At 36.3% G+C, this 20,187-nt stretch overlaps 2 protein-coding genes across 2 annotated transcripts; one reads left to right on the top strand and one right to left on the bottom strand.

The window, feature by feature from the left end:
- The first annotated feature begins 1,677 nt into the window (after positions 1-1,677).
- On the top strand, positions 1,678-7,250 carry slc25a55a (solute carrier family 25 member 55a). The gene is made up of 10 exons (XM_046847517.1): positions 1,678-1,794; positions 2,641-2,739; positions 2,883-3,008; positions 3,332-3,387; positions 4,478-4,568; positions 4,658-4,776; positions 4,927-5,119; positions 5,235-5,389; positions 5,468-5,543; positions 5,942-7,250. The coding sequence occupies exons 2-10, from the start codon at positions 2,720-2,722 to the stop codon at positions 6,099-6,101; spliced, it is 996 nt and encodes a 331-aa protein (XP_046703473.1). The 5' UTR covers positions 1,678-1,794; positions 2,641-2,719; the 3' UTR covers positions 6,102-7,250.
- A 500-nt stretch (positions 7,251-7,750) lies between these two features.
- On the bottom strand, positions 7,751-19,897 carry tspan2a (tetraspanin 2a). Its single transcript, XM_046847529.1, has 8 exons — positions 19,711-19,897; positions 15,726-15,825; positions 10,582-10,679; positions 10,167-10,241; positions 9,998-10,069; positions 9,850-9,912; positions 8,501-8,584; positions 7,751-8,414 (listed from the first exon to the last, which is right to left on the bottom strand). The coding sequence occupies exons 1-8, from the start codon at positions 19,777-19,779 to the stop codon at positions 8,349-8,351; spliced, it is 627 nt and encodes a 208-aa protein (XP_046703485.1). The 5' UTR covers positions 19,780-19,897; the 3' UTR covers positions 7,751-8,348.
- Between the last annotated feature and the right edge of the window lie 290 nt (positions 19,898-20,187).

A 20,187-nucleotide genomic window follows, 5' to 3' on the forward strand; every position in this document is an offset into this window, starting at 1 on the left:
GGATGTATGGGGATAAGCAGTATTTATGATATATGTATTTCAAATGCATATTTAAAATATAAAATAGGAGTTTGTCATTTATATTTGACAGGTCAATGAAAATGGCTTTATATTTTGTATCAAAATAATTTAGTGTTTAGTATTTTTGTAGTTTTAAAATACTGTGTAAGAAGGCTATATGATGACATCATAAAAATTATGCCATGATGATTGGTGTTTGGCCAGACTGGAAAAAATTGAAAAATTGAAAATTGATCCATATGAAAAAATGTGGTCAAGGTAATAAATGTGCAGGCTGTCAGCTTTCATATTGATTATTTAATAATTGTTCAAATGCTAAATTGTTTGTTTTCAACTTCCAAATAGGTATCCAGTGATTATAATTTTTTTTTTTCTGTCAAATTTTTTTCCTTGAACATTACACTTATGGTAACTTACACCTATGGTAATTGTCCGTTTGTTAATTGAATTACATCTGTTAATCAGATAAATTCACATTGTGTGACCTTATAATATAGTGCTGACAAATTTTCTAAAAAAATTCATGGTAGCACATATGAGGAAAAAATTAGACTGACTGTCATTCAAGATTTTTATGTTTGCTATAAAATTTACTGTTACATAACCAACACTGTCTCCCTTCTAGAAATATTGTTCATAATATGCATTTAATATTTTACTCATCGTTTTGGCATCTCCAAGAATATGACTGGAGTCACTGTAGGCCCTGTGTCTAATGGTCATTGGCATTTCTGCCACATTCCTGATGGCCAGGCGTAACACAATACTGGATTGTCAGCTGACATAGATTTACATATGATGGCTGAAGACTAAAAGACTGACAAATTCATTCATTTAGTGTAAAAATAATTTATTGATTTTTAAATTGGATTATAAAGTAGTATTACACAAAGCACTTTAGGCAGGAACTGCTTGGTAATTTACTTTATAGGCTTGCATCTAGGATAATAAGAGGTGCCAATAGCAAGTAAAAGTGCAAAAAAGGCATACAATTTCACATTAACTGTAATTTAAACACATACTAAATGTCTGTCTTACAGTGGTATAAAAAATGAACTACTATAAGACTGTTATAAGACCTTTTTATATAAGACTTTTATTAGAGCTGCTAGAATGTTCTAGCTGTGTACATAACATTGTGACTATGATGAAGGTGCTATTTCTGGATGTCTGGTGCTGCAGATCATTACTTGACTAGAACTATGACTCTTTTACAGTTAGAGATTTGGTTAATAAGGGTATTTTGTGTGTGTGTGTGTGTGTGTGTGTGTGTGTGTGTGTGTGTGTGTGTAAAGCATGTTTTATTTTGAGTTGTGTATAAAAGGTAAATCAAGCTTGTAATATTTTCTCCCTTTTCCAGACATAGGACCGCGCCCAACTTTGACAATATAGGTAGATTTTCCAGAATACTATAATACAAGACTTCTACAAAAAACATGATACGGTGCTACTATAAATTTTTGCGGTTTTAAATGCCAATCATTAATACATCACCGATATTAAAATAAACATCCTTTTTAAAAGAATAAATTAATTAAATGTGTAATTTGACACCACACATGAGCTCAGGCGGTCAGCCCTGTGACGCAGAGTGAAGGAGATGATTCTGATTGGTTAGGAAATGATCACGAGGCACGTTGACACCGCCTACTATAAAAGCCAGTGGAATTTTCCAGCAACTCATTCATTCAAATTCCGTTTTGAGGACCGGTACAGAAGCGCGCCTTTTAGTATTTCCCAATCATTTTTGGTGTTTTCGAATCGATTAAAGTGGTAAGTGTTGCTCGTAAAGGTGGCAAATTTTAGTAGACGATTTTCCTGATCACTTTTTGTTAAAATTGTGTTTGGTTTAAAATCGGATAACTTAGTTACCACGTTAAACGAGAGTCGTTTATATTGATCATTTCATGCATATTAAAAAATATTTTGCAACGTTAATTTAATTCAATGTTCATTTGGCCAATTTTAAGTGATTTTTAGTATCTTTTAGTCATAAATGACTTGACCTAGACAGCTAGTAGTAGCATTCCGGCAATGTGTCCTGCTAGCATGCTAACGCCCATGGGACTGTGAGGTTAGTCGGTCGGCCAGGCCAGTCTTCCGGGGTCATGGGCTCTTGTGTAGTACAGATATTTTGTTAAACAAATAGACTGCGCCTTTTTTCCCCCCGAGTTTTTTCGTACAGCTTTCAGGACCGTGATTGTATTCAGGCCCATATCTTAATGTCGCGTTCTTTTATTTCTAGCTTACTGCCACAATGTATTACACAATAAATGTTATAGAAATAGAACCGAAGCTCGCGGACCGGCACGTTAGATATATATATATATATATATATATATATATATATAGATATATATATATATATATATATATATATATATATATAAATAAAAATAAATGGTGTTAATAGCTTAACCTTTTTCTTGAATTCGATTGTAGTTTGAAAAATTGGTTGACTTGTAACTCTTATGCTTAAAATACTTATGGTCAGTTGATGAATATGAAGATGGCGGTGTACATTTGCACGGGGAGTGTGTGTGTGTGTGTGTGTGTGTGTGTGTGTGTATTTATAATACTGCTTTAATGCTCAATTGTCCTATTTCTGTCGACTTTCAGATCCGCAACGTATCTATCGTCCATCATATTACATTTCAATAACACTTCCATTAATTATCCACATTTCCGAAGCTTCAACATGTCTGAGCAGCAAATCAAGTATGTATAAAACATATATTTTAATTTGGCTTGAAATTTAATCATTTATTTTTAGCTTTTCATGTCTTTTGACATGACTTTCAAGCACCACTATGTCTGGTGTTACTGTTATGAATTCATTTGCTTTTATTTTTCTTGATCAGCCTCCCAGCCAAGCTCATCAATGGTGGTATTGCTGGTCTTGTTGGTGTCACTTGTGTGTTCCCCATTGACCTGGCTAAAACAAGACTCCAGAACCAGAGACAAGGTCAACAGGTCTACAGGAACATGTAAGCAACCCTGTTTCTTTGTCATTCCTGTTATTCCAGTATCTGTGCTATTCAGGGAGCCCTTCATCTGAGTTGACTTTGACTCTAGTTTAGCTTGAGGTGGCCTTTCTCACCAGTATCAGTGGTTAATTTCATTTTGGTATGTGTAACATATAGGTATACTCCATGCTTTTTTGTCTATAGCTTCTAAGGTGTGGAAGGTTTTTGAATAGGGTTTAAAACCCTAGGGCCATGTTACCATTTGCGTATAAGTAAGCATGACCATATTTTGACATGGTCTTGGAATGCTGACTACATTTGTCTAACTTGGTTTTCTGTTTTAGGATGGATTGTCTAGCAAAAACTGTACGATCAGAGGGGTACTTTGGCATGTACAGAGGTAAGGTTCATTTTATATTAAGTGTTTCAAGTGGTTCATGCTAACAACAAATCATTGGACTTTGAGCAATAGTAGCTTATAACGTCTTCTAATTTGACATTGTCTATGCTTATATGCTATGCGAGTGGATACTTGTCTCTGGTCCCTGATGACAGAACCAGTTAACTGGTTTTATGTTATTCAATAGCAAGGAAACTCTTACACATAGTTGGTAATTTCTATATAGAAAAGTATACCTGTGTCTATGTGATGTATGAAGCACAATTGAGTACCAAGATCATTTTGCTGCACTTAATTGCCATCTGCTAGACACACAAAGCCTATTGGAAGAGTTTACTTGGTAGTTCTGGAATGAGGTAGCAGAACTTTGAGCATAACAGCCCATCTTTGTATTGGGTTGCCGCTTGATGTGAGGAATGCTGTTTGTTTGCATCTGTGTTTTTTCATGTTACAGACATGGGTCCCCGCTGGGATAGTGAAGGCTAGCCGATTAAGGCGCAGCCACGCTGGAGGCAAATCATTTATCATGGTTCTGTCCACTCTGCTCTATTACAATTAGGCACAATGTGTTTTTGTTGAATATTTTTTTCCTCTGTGTTTTCTCCATAGATTACATTTCTGTTGAATTTTATTTTGCTACTATTACTAACTCCCTTGACCATGTATTGTAGAACTACATTCCTTACCATTTGCTTTCCTAACTGTTCCATATGTATTACTATACGTTAACTGCCAGCCACTGTCTCTCTTAAGGCTCTTTAAGTCAGAGGGACTTTTACTTAACTCTTCTTTCTCCTTCATTTACATGCCTGCTTTTTTTGTTTTCTAATTTCACCATTATTATAGTTTCCCCCACCTTGTAAAATAATCAGTTTTTGTTCTAAGTTATATTATCTGAAATCCCTCTTTATGATCATTCCATAGTCTTTTGAACTTTGCTCATGTCCTATTGGCCATTTACTAATATTTATATATATATATTTTTTTTTTAATACATGTTTTTGTTTGTGGTTTGATGGTGGTGGGGAATAGGTGCTTTTGAAAAATTGTTGCTGTTCTATAGACTTAAATTGCTGTTTTTGTCTTCTAGGTGCTGCAGTAAATCTTGCTCTTGTCACACCTGAAAAGGCCATCAAGCTGGCAGCCAATGACTTCTTTCGTCACCATCTTTCCAAGAATGGGTATGCAGTGCTTTATGAAATTTGTGGGAACAGTGAATACATACTGCATATCTTGAACATTGTATTGACAAACATTTGCTGTGTTGCAGGAAGGGGCTGTCAGTGTTTAAAGAGATGCTAGCAGGTTGTGCTGCAGGCATGTCCCAAGTAATCATTACTACTCCTATGGAGATGCTTAAAATTCAGCTACAAGACGCTGGAAGATTAGGCAAGTTTATTCCCTTTGCTTATGCCATTTAAGACTGCAAGCTGATTTGTCAGCTCTGTGGAACCTTTTAATTGCTGTATTTTTAGTGTATAGAAAATATTTGCGTATCAAAATGTAACTGTATATTTGACGTTCTTGTAATCCTTGCAGCTGCTCAGCAGAGAATGCCGTATATCCTGAATTCCAATAAGCTTATTCAAACAAACACTTTGCTGAGCCGCTCTTATAACGTAGTGCCAAGCTCTGCTGCCCAAACCATCTCTGCAACACAGATTGCCAAAGAGCTTCTACATAAAGAGGGCATTCAAGGTCTATACAAAGGCTTAGGGGCAACACTGATGAGGTAAGCGTAGCATATGTGTGTACCAGATGTGGAATTTACCTGGTTTCCAGAATCTGTCTAATTCTCAGCACTTCATGGAACATTGGTGTGAATTAGATGTTCTCTTTGCTTCCAGAGATGTGCCCTTCTCCATCGTCTACTTCCCTCTTTTTGCTAACCTTAATCGTTTGGGTAAGCGTTCTGAAGATGGTGTGGTGCCATTCTACTGGTCGTTCATGGCTGGCTGTGCAGCTGGTTCAACTGCTGCAGTGGCTGTTAACCCATGTGATGGTGAGTGAGGTTTATTTTTGTGTTCCTCCCCCATTGTTTCCTGTTTCTACACACACTCATTTCCTGCTCATGTTTCAGTGATAAAAACAAGGCTTCAGTCTTTGAACAAAGGTGCTAATGAGGAGACGTACAACGGAATTCTCGACTGTGTGAGGTAATTATTTAAACCACCGATAGTTAAATGTTTGCCAAGAAATTCTTATTTAATTAAGATGTTACTGGTTTGGTATTGGGTCAAAATCAGCAGACAATTCTCAGATTAATTCAGAAAGTAGAACTTTTCACATCCATTATACTGAGACTTAAATTAAATTAATTGCAGTACAATAGTTTTCATTTCAGATATAATAGAAAATTGAGACTTTATTTGAAAAAGGTTTTAGCATGGGGTTGTTTTAACCAGTTTGCCCAATATGTACAAGCTGTCCAGTTAAAATGTAAAGCTAAGTAGTCTCAAAGTTTTTGATAACAGAAAAGGAATGGTGTTTGTCATATCTAATTAGTGCTTGTTTTTGCATCTGCTTTTTTTTCCCCCCTCTCTAATTTTCTTAGCAAAATCATGAAAAAAGAAGGACCATCTGCTTTCCTAAAGGGGGCGAGCTGCAGGGCGCTCGTCATTGCACCTCTTTTTGGCATTGCTCAAGTTATGTATTTCGTTGGAGCTGGTGAATTTATTCTTGGCCAAAGGCCATTTAACCTCCTGTCTCCCTAAATCTCCAGAACAGCCTCCATTGAATCTATGCTGGGGACCTGATACACACACAAGCATAAATATACTCAGATCTGGAGTCAGATCAGCAGTTTTTGTCATAGTTTGTTTCCTGATCTGGTTTCCGGCCTTACTGCACTTCCTGTCTGGTTTGCACACAGTTTGTGTTTCTGTGACAAACGTCTTTGCACTTTTTGGAAAGAGCTTTTGCAAGAGGTGTGAATGCATGATGGTGCTCTACATCCTTCTAGAAGGATCTATAGGTGTTTCCCCTCAATGAGGGAGGACTGTGTCACTATGGAGGCACGTATCAAAATGACTACTTCCTTTTTGTGCCGTGTCTCTAGTCAGTCATCTATTTGTGTTTTCCTGGATTACTTACTGTGTCATTGTATTAATGTAGTCCACTATTTAACATATTGTTTTAAATAGTAGTTACAGCAGTTTGGGTTTTTTTCCATTCCTAAGTTTTCACTCTTAGATTGTGGGCAAAAGGATTTTGTGGCACTAACCATTGACACCCCTAAGTGGATGTCTAGTTGTGTGGACCAGTTAAATCTAAACGTGCCGTTGAAAACCCATTGTCTATAAACAAGGCACATACCATTATTGAGATTTTTAACTGTTTCTGATACAGTGAATAACTGTACCTAAAGCAAAACATTCTCTTTCCATTATTCCTTTAGTGTGATTTTTTTTTTCCCTCTACAAGACTGGTGGTTTCCTTATTAATATGCACCAGACAATTTCAAATGGTAATAATCTACCATAATGTGGTGTAAAAGAAACCACTTCCATTTGGTTCCTAGAGGAGAATATCCATAGTTTGGTTTCATTCCAGTAATGTGGAAGTGCTGCTTCTGAGTAAAACAATTACTGAATGAATGGAATATGTAACTGCATTATTAAGTAAACATTTTATTTGTTTATCATGTCAGAACTGTGAAGGTCCTAGATAAAGTTTTATGCATAATACTTCAATGGCCCTTATGGCTAGGTATGTTGATGTAAACTGCAGTCAGCTTAAACAAGGCTATGAATCATCATGAGTCAGTGTTTAACTGTTTTTGAAGACTATCATAAGGTGTTACAATATCATTTTGTACTGTTATTTGCAAAAAACGAAATAAACCTGAACATGTAGCTACAAAATTGCCTTTTAGATCATTTCTACAAAATGCATGCTATGGAAATCATTGACTATTTGTTGGGATTGGCATCAGGCTAAAGCCCTACCATCATGGTAGAAGTATGAAGCGGTACCTAAGCAGATAATAGAAATAAATGTATGATATAAAGAAAGTATATAGTTTATCATCACAAAAATGTGCCATGCTAAATGTAAGTATAATTAAAAGCACAGGTGATGTGCAAATGATGTGCACATTACTGTATGTGTGTGTGTGTGTGTGTGTGTGTGTGTGTGTGTATATATATATATAATTTTATTATTATTTTTTATATATATTACTACAATGCTGAATCAGTGGATACTTGATGCATAGAAAAAAAAAAAACACAATTGCTGTAAATTGGCATAGGTGGAAATTGTCATATTAAAAAAATATTAGTCAAATAAATTGATTTTTTTTTTCTTCTGCTTGGCCTGGTACCAACTGATGGGTGTTTGGGGACCCTGTTTATAAGAGACATTTAAAGGACACAAATAAGTTGGGTGTTTAATGTCAGTGTAAATGGTACATGTTCATGCCACACCACACAATACTGTGCTGCTGTTGAAATCTTCATATCAGGATTTAGCAATTTATCTTCATTTGGAAATAATTGCTTTCAAAACCACTAAAACATTTCCAGAGCATTACTTATATTCTTAAACTAAACAATACAGTACTACAGTAAAGATGGACATTTGCACACTTAAAAAAAATCCATGGCATCAACAGAAAGCAAGTAGTATCTGTTCTTTACATACACTATTTACACTTAGTCCTCTTCTGTAATGCACAGTAGGAGGAAGAGTAGAGAATGCTGTCCAGGCATTCTTTCTTTGCATGATAATATTTAAACTGGTCGTAAAATTCAGGTTGCGATCGTGACTGGTCCCCAAAATAATACAATTGTTAATTCAGTTACACTCAGAATCAATGCAGTGGCAATGCAGCACAAACACAAGAAACAAAAAAAATGAGAAAACTGCAACAATATCTTTACACTACTCTATGCAAAGCCTGTAAATGTGTTGGCTCAGTGAGGTCAGGACAGGAAATTATGGCAGTGGCCTGTGAGCAGCTATATGACTTCTCTGTTTTTCCGAATACCGCAGCATAGAATCATACTGAAGATCATTCCAATGATCTGTACACAAAACAAAAATACATTAGAATGAGAACACGCATAATATACCAGACTATACATGCAGACAGTCCATATACTGAACATACCATGATCCCTGCAATGCCAACACCCACATATCCAATGATGCTGAGTTTCTCATTGAAAAAATCCTCTATTGCTTTGATGCAATCCTGGGGAACAAAAAAAAATATTTTATAAAATTTTGGATTACATTTGTTCTACTTTGTAAGGCCCTAAATATGGTGCAACAACACTATTATGAACATAAGACTTAAAAAGAGCAGCCAAGTGACAGGTCTTTCCAGCTAATACACATAAAACTGAGGCTTTTGTGCCCTCCCCTGGCTTTAAAGGATCAAGTGACACATGAAACATCTCACCATCTGTTCCTGCTCCTTTTAACCTCCCTACGTGTTTCTCCTGTCCTCAGTGCTTTTCAGCGCTCATCACCTGTCTAAACATAGCAACTACTGCCATCTGCTGGACGTATCAAGAGTTAAGGACAGCTAATATAATTAAAGCAACACTTTATCTAAATGTCTTTTCGTGTTCATAAACACTCCTGTAAGTGGTAATAGGATCCTAACTAACGTTGTTTTAGGTACTGTGTGTTACAGCACATGTGAATGTATAAGAGGAAGACAAGAATGGAAGCAAAAGAAAAAAAGGAAATGAACACATTAAACCACTAAACACAAGAACAATACAATAGTAAAAATGAATTCTATGGGTGGAGCAGGGCCGTTTCTATGTAGAAGTACAGCTCAGCTCAGATGCAGTTTTTTCACGTTATCATCACTGTGCCTGTTATTTTCTACAGTTATTTGGTCAGTGTTGACAGAGTCTGTACTTCGTTAGTGTAGTTCTGTGTTCTATCACTTACTGTGCTCAGGCAATTGGTCATGATGTATTGTCTGTTTAAACCTATTTGACATTTAGCTTTTAGAATTTTCCGTTTCGCAATAGGTGATGATGTTGCAACTGTGCTATAATTGGGTTGATTCTGTTGCTTTAGTCTAGTATTGAGTCCTTGGGAATTTTGCATTATATGCTATTTATTTCTATGAGGAATGGATATCTGCATAATTTTAGTCTTGTATGCTGAGTTTGTTGAGTTTGTATGTACCTTTAGGAAATTATTACATAAATCTGTTTACAGGATCTCAATGAAATGTTGGTCCCATTTTCCTAAAGCATTCCACTCGGTCATAAAAGGCAATCAGTCCTAACACTCGCTCACAAATGTTCAGTAACTGAGTCATCCTGATAAGATTCACGGTGGACCTGGAGCCTGTCCCAAAGCCCTGGGTGTGAGGTGGAGACCATGAACAAGCTGCTAGTTTAAATGGGCCAATTTGTCTTTTGTCAGGTCACGTTCTTACGTGGTTTAGAAAGGTAGAAGGAAACCAAATAACCTACAGAAAACACTTTGTACCTTAGTATTACCATCAGAACACAAGGTCTTTTCAGAACTTTCCTCTGAGCCTCCACAGCATAGCTAAAAAAGATAAAAACAGTGACTGTGAGTCATCCTGAAGTAAAGCAGCTATGATAGAAGTTTAGGAATAAAATGGGAGACATACAATTTGACGGTACAAGCTGGTGACTGTGTCATTGCCTTTTTCATTGTAAAAGTTTTTAACCTCCTCAACGATCTGAAAAATATTTAAGACAGAGCATCCATGTTTGTTGTTAGATACCATCAGCATTTATATTCAACTGCCCTGCAGAATGGAACGGAGATTGAATTACCTTATCTTTGTTCAAGAGGCCAAAAACTCCTGCAGCCAATTGTGCACCAAAAATGATCAGTAAACAGGAAAAAAACTAGAAAACAGACAAGAGAATCACATTTAGCTTTGGTTTAGTTACCCAATTTGACCAGTTACCAGTTCTCACCCACTAGCTAACTCTTTTTAATTACACAACAGCAACCAACTACTAAGTAGTATGAAAGACACATAAAGCCAGCCATCACATATATTTAAAAAAGTTGTTCATTCTATACCACAGGTCCACGTAACACATTAAGAGAAAACTACCAACTGCCTAAGGACACATAATTGTACTTCTTGGCCTCTATTTACATAAATAAATAAAAAAAACACATTTATAAAGCAACTCTAGACTGCGTGAGGCTTGTGGAGCGATGTATGGCTCTACCCACCAATCCCAGAAGACACTGTGACTCCCTCACTGCTCCACAGCACCCGAAGAAACCCACAAGCATAATGATTCCTCCTGCTCCAACTAAAATATATACAGCTGGAAACAAAAAAGCAAAACAAGGGAGGCTTAGAAATGTGCAAATTATCCAAATTCACTTCCATGCATGCATCTGTGCAATTCAAAATCTCACCACAAGTTGGCAGCAAAGGGACAGCTAATAGGACATCTTAATACTAGAAAAAGTGTCTATTTTATCTGGGGGTGGGTGGAATGGCAAAAAATATTATTTAGTGATTCGTCTCACGGCACACAGTATTGTATGATACTTAGGTCTGTCCACAGACTGCTTAAAAGCAAAACAAACACATTTGAAAAACATAAGTACATTTATCAATGGGAAACACAAGATGTACTTTATTGTGTGAAGGTCATATCACCTAGCTCTAATTTTAGTAACAGTGTATCGATATTTTGTGATTTGGAACCATTCCTCCATAAAATACACTCTACATTTTTTCCATGGTTAGTCCTTATTGTAAAAAACCCAGTCTGATTTAGAACAACTCAAAAAGAGGAACAAATGCCACCTGTCTACCTTTTCCGATAACACGTTACATCATATAAAGCTGTAATTCTACTAGTGTTTGCGGTGCGGTCAGTAAAAATGGAAAGAAGCTTTTTTAAACCATTTGCGTGGCAGACCAAAATGCAGATTAAGTTTCAGTTTGAATATCAGGTACTTTCCCTCTGAACAAATAAAAGTGTTGCACCAAGGACCATAAAGTGCAGAAGTATAGCAGCAGCAGTGAGTCTGCTGGTTTAAACTGAGTTATAAGCTTCTGGTGTATGTAAAACAGGGCTGTTCTCAGTAAAGCATCCACAAAACAAAAGAAAAAAATTAAAGGCAATCAGTGATAGAGCAGCTTAAACCAGCCTTTATGTACAAAACACATTCACCTAAGTCAACACAAGCTTCCCTGTAGTGTGCTTAAACACAAACCCCTATGACTTAGCTTCCTAACCAATTCATCAGGTGCTGTTTTCTCCTCTAACAGCTCCCAACATACCTAAAGCAACTTTTTATAACACAATTAGATTGGTCAAAACGTATCACTTTCTAATTGAAATTGATCATTTCAGACAAACTTAATTGATGAAAAATTACATTTAGCATTTTAATCAATTTGCCTTTCAGTTCCATGTATCTGATGAGCTTTCTTGGTGTCTTTATTTTGCTACTGGATTTTAAACTACGAATCAAATTTTGTCTTGTTCCAAACCATATGCAGTATGACACAGTGAAACCTTTTTTTTTATGAATGCGCCATTGCAAAAAAAACCAAAACAAAAATAGCAAACACACTCATACACAGTATTTATATCAGCATTTGAGATGTAGGAAGATAATGTTAAAAAACGGAATGCCAAATAAAGTGCAGCTGTACAAAATTTGAAGTGTTTGTGCGTGCAAAGAGGCAGTATGAGGTAGTGATGATGTGCGTGTTTAACTCTAGTCTCTAGTCATTGGTGTTCTCCTGGGTGAAGGCCTAAACCGCCTGCAGAAAGAAGAGTCTCCTCACCCTCTCTCATTGTTGGCCTTAAGAAAGTAAAAAAAAGAAATTCTGTCAAGAACAGAGCGAACAGTGCACTGTTGGAATGGCTGAGGTCATCTCGGCTGATGGCACCACCATCTACAGGGCTCGTTTGTCATGCCCTGAGCTGTTTCCATACCAGGCCGTGATGTTTCCCATCTGTATGCTCTCAGTGGTGCAGGTGTAAAAGTTCCTGATCACCTTGGAAGGTCTCTTAAGTGTAAGGTTAAACAGATGCTGACTAGCCTTTACACAGGACTAGTCAAATCCTGTGTGATGGTTACACCAAGGTTTCCACCATTGGTAAATTAGTTAATTGATGTTCCACCACTTGCTAATTAACCCCACATACTGCACCATATCCCATTTGCCTTTAGTGATCATATCCTGCTTCATAACAACAATGTTCCCTTACTAGCACAGGTTATAAGAAGGTGTGTGGTGTTGGTGGAAGTTCCTTTGAGGACACTTAAAGACATTGTTGCTAGGATGGCATTGATTCTATAATTACAGCCCCTTGCTACAATGTTCATTTCAAAGAAATAAGCATAATTATAAGCACGATCTAAAAGTAAAAGTGATCACTTTAAAGCAGTATGAAAACACACAGTAGTAGTAGACAGTAACTGCCTTAATAAAAACAAGCTTTTTTAATGGTGCTCTCACAGTAAGTCAGATAAATCTGGACAATCGTAAAGCATCACTGCTTTAGGTTTTCCAGCAAATCAAGACAGAAAAACCCCAGCTAGAAGTATATAAAAAAGACAGTTTTTTCCGCACTTTACTTCATTGTTAAAGTAAAATTTAGGGAGGCACAGAGCTGTTGTTTCCTTTTTAACACAATGAAGGGAGTACAATTAGTCCACTGTGAATGTAGGAGTTGAAAACATCAGGCCTCAGTTCCTCCCTTTACTTCCTGACTGAAACAGGGACAGAAGCAGGCACCATTTTAGTCTATAAGAAAACGTCTGTGGATTTCAAATGAACAGATTTGCACTGCACACAGCGAGAGCTCTTTCATAATGATGTTTAAAAATTTAATATTGTAGGAATTACCTTTTGAGACTTCTTAAGAAACGATTTAAATCAGTGGGTCTCAGTAATGTAGGAATTACACCTCTGTATGTTTCGATAACATGATGAGTTGCATAGAAAACAAAGGTGATATAATGGAAATACAACCACCTGGGAGGAATGTTGCATCATCAAGAGCTTGCTACAGGTCTCAGCAGAATACAACTACTGACTTGTACACCTTCTAATAATATTTATAAAGTTTCCACAGTCGGTATGCCAAAGCGCAGCTACTATTATCCGATTTAAAAGGAATTAAATTGCAGGAATTTGCACAGTAAACCTAAAAAACTCTTATTAATCATATAACACTTAGCAAACATGTCTTAGCTATGCACTAGCACAGCTATATATGAAATATATATAGCATTTAATGATATTTTAGTTTGCGTCATGGAAAATTTGTTTTTTGACAAAATCATTATTTTTAAGAAATAAACTTGAACAACAGAAATAATGATCGAAAAGATGTTTCTGTGGTCGGCATTTCCAAAATATTTAAATATAAAGTGTTCTGTTTGCTTTTAAATAAATAATAATGTTTCAAAAATGACACCAAGTTGTAGCACTTTTCATTTATTATTTTCAGTAGCTTGTTATACTGCATCTGGGGCTGTTCCTGTGAAGACTTGGCTTTGAAGAGGGAATAAACCCAGCACGGGATACAGCACACATTTATAAAGCCAAAGCAATAAATCGGCAAAATTAAAAATAGCAAATCCATTCACTAGCATGTTTTGGGAGGAGGACGAAATAATACCACCAATCTCTATATTACCTACTGTGCCACTGTCACACTTTTAGCACACAGGAAACAGGGTGTTTTTATAGTTACTGAAACAAATATCTCTCACTCTCTCACTCACACACTCACACACACACACACACACACACACACACACACACACACACACACACACTACTGACTATTCCTCTTCTTTTTCTGTATAATATAACAGCAACTATTAAAACTACAATAATAATAATAATAATAATAATAATAATAACGAATATAATGAGTGTTAACACAAAAATCCCATAGGCCAAACCAAAACGAACCTAAAAACCTCTAAACATGTAAACCTCTACCTACAGATACACATCTGTGCCTTTCCATTTTGATATTTCAGCCTTATTTCTACAGAATTCAAAAGGGCATTTGCCTCTCTCAGCCAGTACACACAAGCCCCTCTCCGTTTTTAAGGTCATAAAGTGCCAGAGGTCTAGTTGGAGAACTAGTTCTAGTTCAAATGCACTTATACAACCTGAACAGTTATTTAAACTAAAACCTTAACCATTTTCTTGAGAAATACCAGATATCTTAAGTGTCTCATTCATCATGACTAAGCCCAATATTGCCCCCCCCCACCACCACCACCACCACCCTTTAAAGCACTGTAGCAGTTCTGCAATAACGTAACGGTTTATTAGTCGTTTCGAGGTATACTGTATCTAATCTTTCGTTTGATAGCAGGAAAAAAAAACAGTGGAAAAACACAAATATATCAATAGATATTATTATACCCGAGTCCTGTTGACAATACATTTTCTTTGAAAGGTATCTTATTTCAGGGTGTTGACCTTACTGGGGCTTGTGATCTTCTCTATGGGAGTTTCCCTGTGTCAGCTTGGGTTTCCAAAACATACCAGTAGGCAGACTCTCTACACTATAACTTTCAGCCTTGTGTGAAATTGTTTAAACAAGTGAACTATGTTTAGTGAACATAGTTTAGTGATTATTAAACAGGGAAAACACCCTGGATGGAAGTTTTCCCTGTTTGATAATTAATGAACTATCAGACAACATCCTCATACTCATTTAGCTTTTCAGAAACTTGTGTCCAAAGAAGTGGAAACCAATGGAAGTTAAACTACATGACCATGATTTTGTATTTATTAAACAGTTTCATGCATATCTTTTTATAATTTTTTCCTTACAGATGAAAACGCCTTTAACTTTGGCTGAAAGGGCAGATATGGTGTTTCTTTGTACTCTCATTGGCTTCTGACTTTTTCTGAACACTCTGTGGATTGTATAGACAATCTATAGATAGTATACATAGCTTGTCAATTGTAATGGAAAAACCCCAAACCGAACTGTAATTATCATATAGCTAGACCACAACCATTCATAAATGTATAAAAATTGCACACAACATTGGCATCAATGACATCTTCAGGTGATACACACAGTAGTTCTGTCCCAGTTAATAACAGTCTGCAATGAAACATATTTTAATGCTCTGTCATTTAGATGTTCCTCAGAGGATAAAAGTGGCTGAAAAGGAGAGGAGAAGAGCTTCTTGTTCTTCCATAACAATGCTGGCACCCACATGATGGCTCTTATAGCCATTTGAGACAAACAAGGTTATTAACTGACAACTCGAAAGTGAAATCTGACTGCTTTTGGCTTGTCTCAGAGATATATATATTTATATTAAAGAATGTTTTAATGTAAAAGTTTTATGCTACTCACCAAAAAAGAACGTTTCGGGAGCTCCATTTTCCAGTAAAGAAGTTGTACTAGGATCAAACCTAAGCCACAGTCCCACAGCTAACACCACTGAACCGGAGAGCTAGACACAAAATGAGAAAATAATTATGACTATCGGTTTGTAGACTGTATCATCATATTCCTTTTGACAGATTTATCTATGGGACATATGCATAATTAAAATAAAGTAAGTAAAAATCTAAACTTAAAACTTAAAGTAAACTTCCAACATGATGCCTCTATTAGTGACAAACTAAAGATCCTAAAATATCTTGCTCTGAATCCAAATATCAGGATCAGTTTTCCAACAAACTAACTCTACATTAATTTCACGTGAGAACCATGTACCATTGATGGCAGCGTCACGGCAGACATTTGTTAACACAATGAGCCATATCTAAATCTATTTAGCAAACATAAACTCACTTACACAATGTTGTCTTGTATCAGCAAATTACAGTAATAATAACCAGGAGATGTCTTATCGTCACATAAATGACATTACACGTTGTACCTAGACATTTTCTTGACTATCTTGTGGTTCCAAGCTGATGGGATCTTTTAAAGCAAGCAATGTTTTTTTTTTTTCCCCTTTATTCATTTCACTGTTCATTTGACTTGTTTCACAATTTTGCTAAACATTTAGGCTCTAAATGATGGCTGTTCTATCAAGTTTTCAGACATGCTACATCCAGGGTAAATGTGAATGGCTTTTTAAAGTTATTTTCATTTATCCCTGAACTCTGTAATAGAGAAGGTTAGCCATATTTTATGTAAACAAAATCAATGCCATTTCTTCTGTATTAATACTGCATAACAAGCAGTTATTTTTATTTCATTTTCTTATTTTATTTCAAACAAAGCACAATATAAAACAAAATATACAAAACACAACAAATGTGTTACAACACCAAAGAAAATAACACCATAAAACGTTATATATAAGAAAATGTCAGAAAAGGAGCCGGATGAAGCAAAAGCTTGTCAGGTAAAATTCAGATTCAAACCTTTTACTTCTCTCACAGTTGTTTTTGTCCTAAGTACTACTACGTAGGAACTGCAAAGGATGGCATTGTTTTATAATGTTGGCTGGCTCCAGTATCATATTTGTTTTTCTGGATTTTGTGAAATGGATCAGGCTTTAGACTTTGGTTCGACACAAAATTATTCTGGTTTATTAAAAGCCTGAAACTTTTAGGAGCACAGGATATACCAAAAATACCTTTTCGACCCTTCCTTACTAAATACAAAGGGAATCAATGTTTCTTCAACTGAGGATTAGCATTCTGAGTGAATGGGAAACCTCTCATTTAAGGTCACCCTGCCACTGTAATCATCAACAGGCAGCCCGTGCCAGTCTCACAGGCCTCTGTCGTCACTCCTGTTCGAACTCTCCAGCCCTGGCACTAATCCCACCATGCCATTATGCCAAGGGGCCAAGACAACAGTTCACTTCTCTAGCGTACAAATTTCGAGACAAAGCTAATTCTGTCTATTGTTTGAACATCAATAAAGAGATAAGCAACCACTCTTACAAAACCCCTCATTCCAGCATTTGTACACTGACCACTTGAGCAAATATAATGTGACTACTTTATTGGTTTGATGATAAAATCATCATGCCAGAGACAGCAGGAGAAAACTTTACAAGGTTTGTTTAGATCAGAATCAGAATCAGAATTCACATATAATGTATTGCACACAACAGCAAAGATAACCTTTAATCTAGTCGACATTCAAACCCTGGCAATAAAGGCAATAACTTTACAAAGAACAGATGTAGATAAACATGTTGGCCATTTATCTTAAATGATAAAAGTTCCAAAAGACCGCTATGATACATTTAAATGGAAATGCATTAATGCAAAGTTTCCAGTAAAACCGCTCTGAAGCCAAGCATGAAGTTTCCATCAGCCATAGGCAAAATAAAAGCTATTTTTTACTTGACTACATGTGACTTGCTGCATCATGATGTTATTGGGTAAATCACCTACTCTTATACAATGCGTCATACAGATACTAGATTTGTTTGTTAGCTAATAATTAAAAAGTTTTCATTTACACCACAAGATGGTTTACAATTGTTTTTGAATCCAAAACCAGAAGAAATATTAAGAACACTGGCCTGAATGGTTTTATCTTTTTACTTCAAAAAGGCAGACCTGAAGGTTTCTAATCTTGAGATATTTATAACAAATAAGAAAGAACACAGAAAATGTTGCCAATATCAAATTAGTGCAAATGTATCTGTTTATGAAGAATAACAAAGCATGATTATTATCGAATTCATTAATTTTATTTAATATCTAATTTATGTCCAATGATGCACAGTTATGGTTGAACTCTTTTTGGTGACATGTTAAGCTACAATCACTATTGCAAAAGCGTTGTTATTCACAATAGAACATATCAAATGTTTAAACTGAGGAAAATACCATTTTAAGGAAAATTTTTGTTGTTACGTTTCAATTTGATGGTTGCAACATGTCTCAAATAAAAAAGTTGGAGGAACATTTTTGCAACTAATTGGGTTAAGTTTGATAACAAGTAGGTAACATGACTAGATATAACAAAATATTTCTTATAGAGACAGAATCTCTCAAATGTAACTATGGGCAGGGCTTCACCAGTGAAAAACTACATCTACAAATTAATAATTTTCCTCAATGCAAAATCGCAACAGGAAATAATATCAAACACTTCTAGGAACTTGGAGAAATCTTTCTGTGAGAGGGACAAGGGCAAGAATCAGTACTGGATGGCCCTAAACTTCAGGCCTTCAGCACTGCATTTAAAACAGGCATGATTCTAAATGGACTCGGAAACAAATCCAGAAATCATTGTGAACCGTGCCATTTACAAATGCAGGTGAAAAGTTCATCATGCAAAGGAGAAGCCATATGTGAACATGATCCAAAAATGTCTTCTTTTGGGCCAAAGTTCATATAAAATAAACTGAAACAAAGTGGAAAGCTGTTCTTTGGTCAGATGAATCAAAATGTTAAATTCCTTTTGAAAACTATGGACATTTGGTGCTTCAAGAAACAAAAAATACAACAAAGAATCCTGTATCAGACACAAATGGGACAACGTTCCTCTCCCAAAACTCCAGCATCCGGTCTCCTCGGCTCCCAGACTACTATACTGTTGTTAAAAGATGATGTGAGGCGACACGGTGGTAAACATGGCCCTCTCCCATTTACAATTTTTGGACCTGGTGTTGTAGTTATAATTTCCCGTGTGAATGTTCTCCGTGTCACAGCCATGTACAGTCATCTTTTTAAAAAGATGGGAAATGGTTAACTGTGATGGACTACACTTTAGTTAAAGAGGAAATGTCACAATAAATTGAAAGTCACATTAAATTCAGGAAATGGTTGTGCAAATACATAGAAACATGGTTTGTTCATCATTATTGTTCAGTTGTTTCTGTGAAATGGTGAAACAGTAATGTGAGGAAGCTGTGATGACTGCAGCAGGACTTCAGCAGCTATACAGTGCTGGACTATAGTCAGAAACACATCGAACACCCCAGTAGTGAAATAACACCATAAGGTGTGTGTTTGTGCTTTTACTTTTTATTTTTCCAGTAAAAGGAAGAGAAATTAGTCAAATGCTGAAAATAATTTACTGCCAGTGTAATTCACACAGCTACTGAAGTAATAAAACAGTCCTGTCTGAAACTGCTATACATATAAACAAAAAATAGACTGTATAATGGCCTACCTGTCACAAAACAACGGTTTGTATGTAATAAATAAACAACGCTAGACATGAATACTGTCCCTGATATTTATATTAATACTGAGAGTGGAAAATAAACAGAAATGTATTTAATATCTAATATGAGCTACACTGTGAAGCGCACACAGAGTCCCGGGGCAGGTGATGGCACATGCACCTGTCATGCCTAAGCTTTCATTTCCCCTTAATACCGATCCAAGGGCTTAAGGACCGAAATGCTTACCCAGAAAATAAAGTTGAAGAAGAAAAGCAGGTATTTCACGCATTTCGTGGCTCCTTGCACTCTGCCCATGCTGACGGCGCCTCGTGTGTGTCCTCCGTTCGGGTAAAAATCGCAGGGATTAAAGTCCAACTCGAGCAGGAATCTCACTCACCCACACCGAGCACTTCTCTCCTCCTCGACCAGCTTTCCTTAAGCCCCGCCCCTTTCTTTCAAACACACACACACACACACACACACACACACAAACTCTCTCTCTCTCTCTCAGTCTCTCTCTCTCTCTCTCTCTCTCTCTCTCTCACTCACACACACACACACACACACACACACACCCATTAGCTTTAGAGTTATACATTTTATATACATATACATTCATCGTTGATTTCCGCTTTTTGACACATTACACACTTTTGGGTCATTTTATTAATGCAGTCTAGACCCCACCAAAGCACCTTGCTGGGTAAAAATGATCGCGTCATT

This window comes from Silurus meridionalis, chromosome 1 (genome assembly GCF_014805685.1).
Source record: "Silurus meridionalis isolate SWU-2019-XX chromosome 1, ASM1480568v1, whole genome shotgun sequence".
Classification (NCBI taxonomy): Eukaryota; Metazoa; Chordata; class Actinopteri; order Siluriformes; family Siluridae; genus Silurus; species Silurus meridionalis.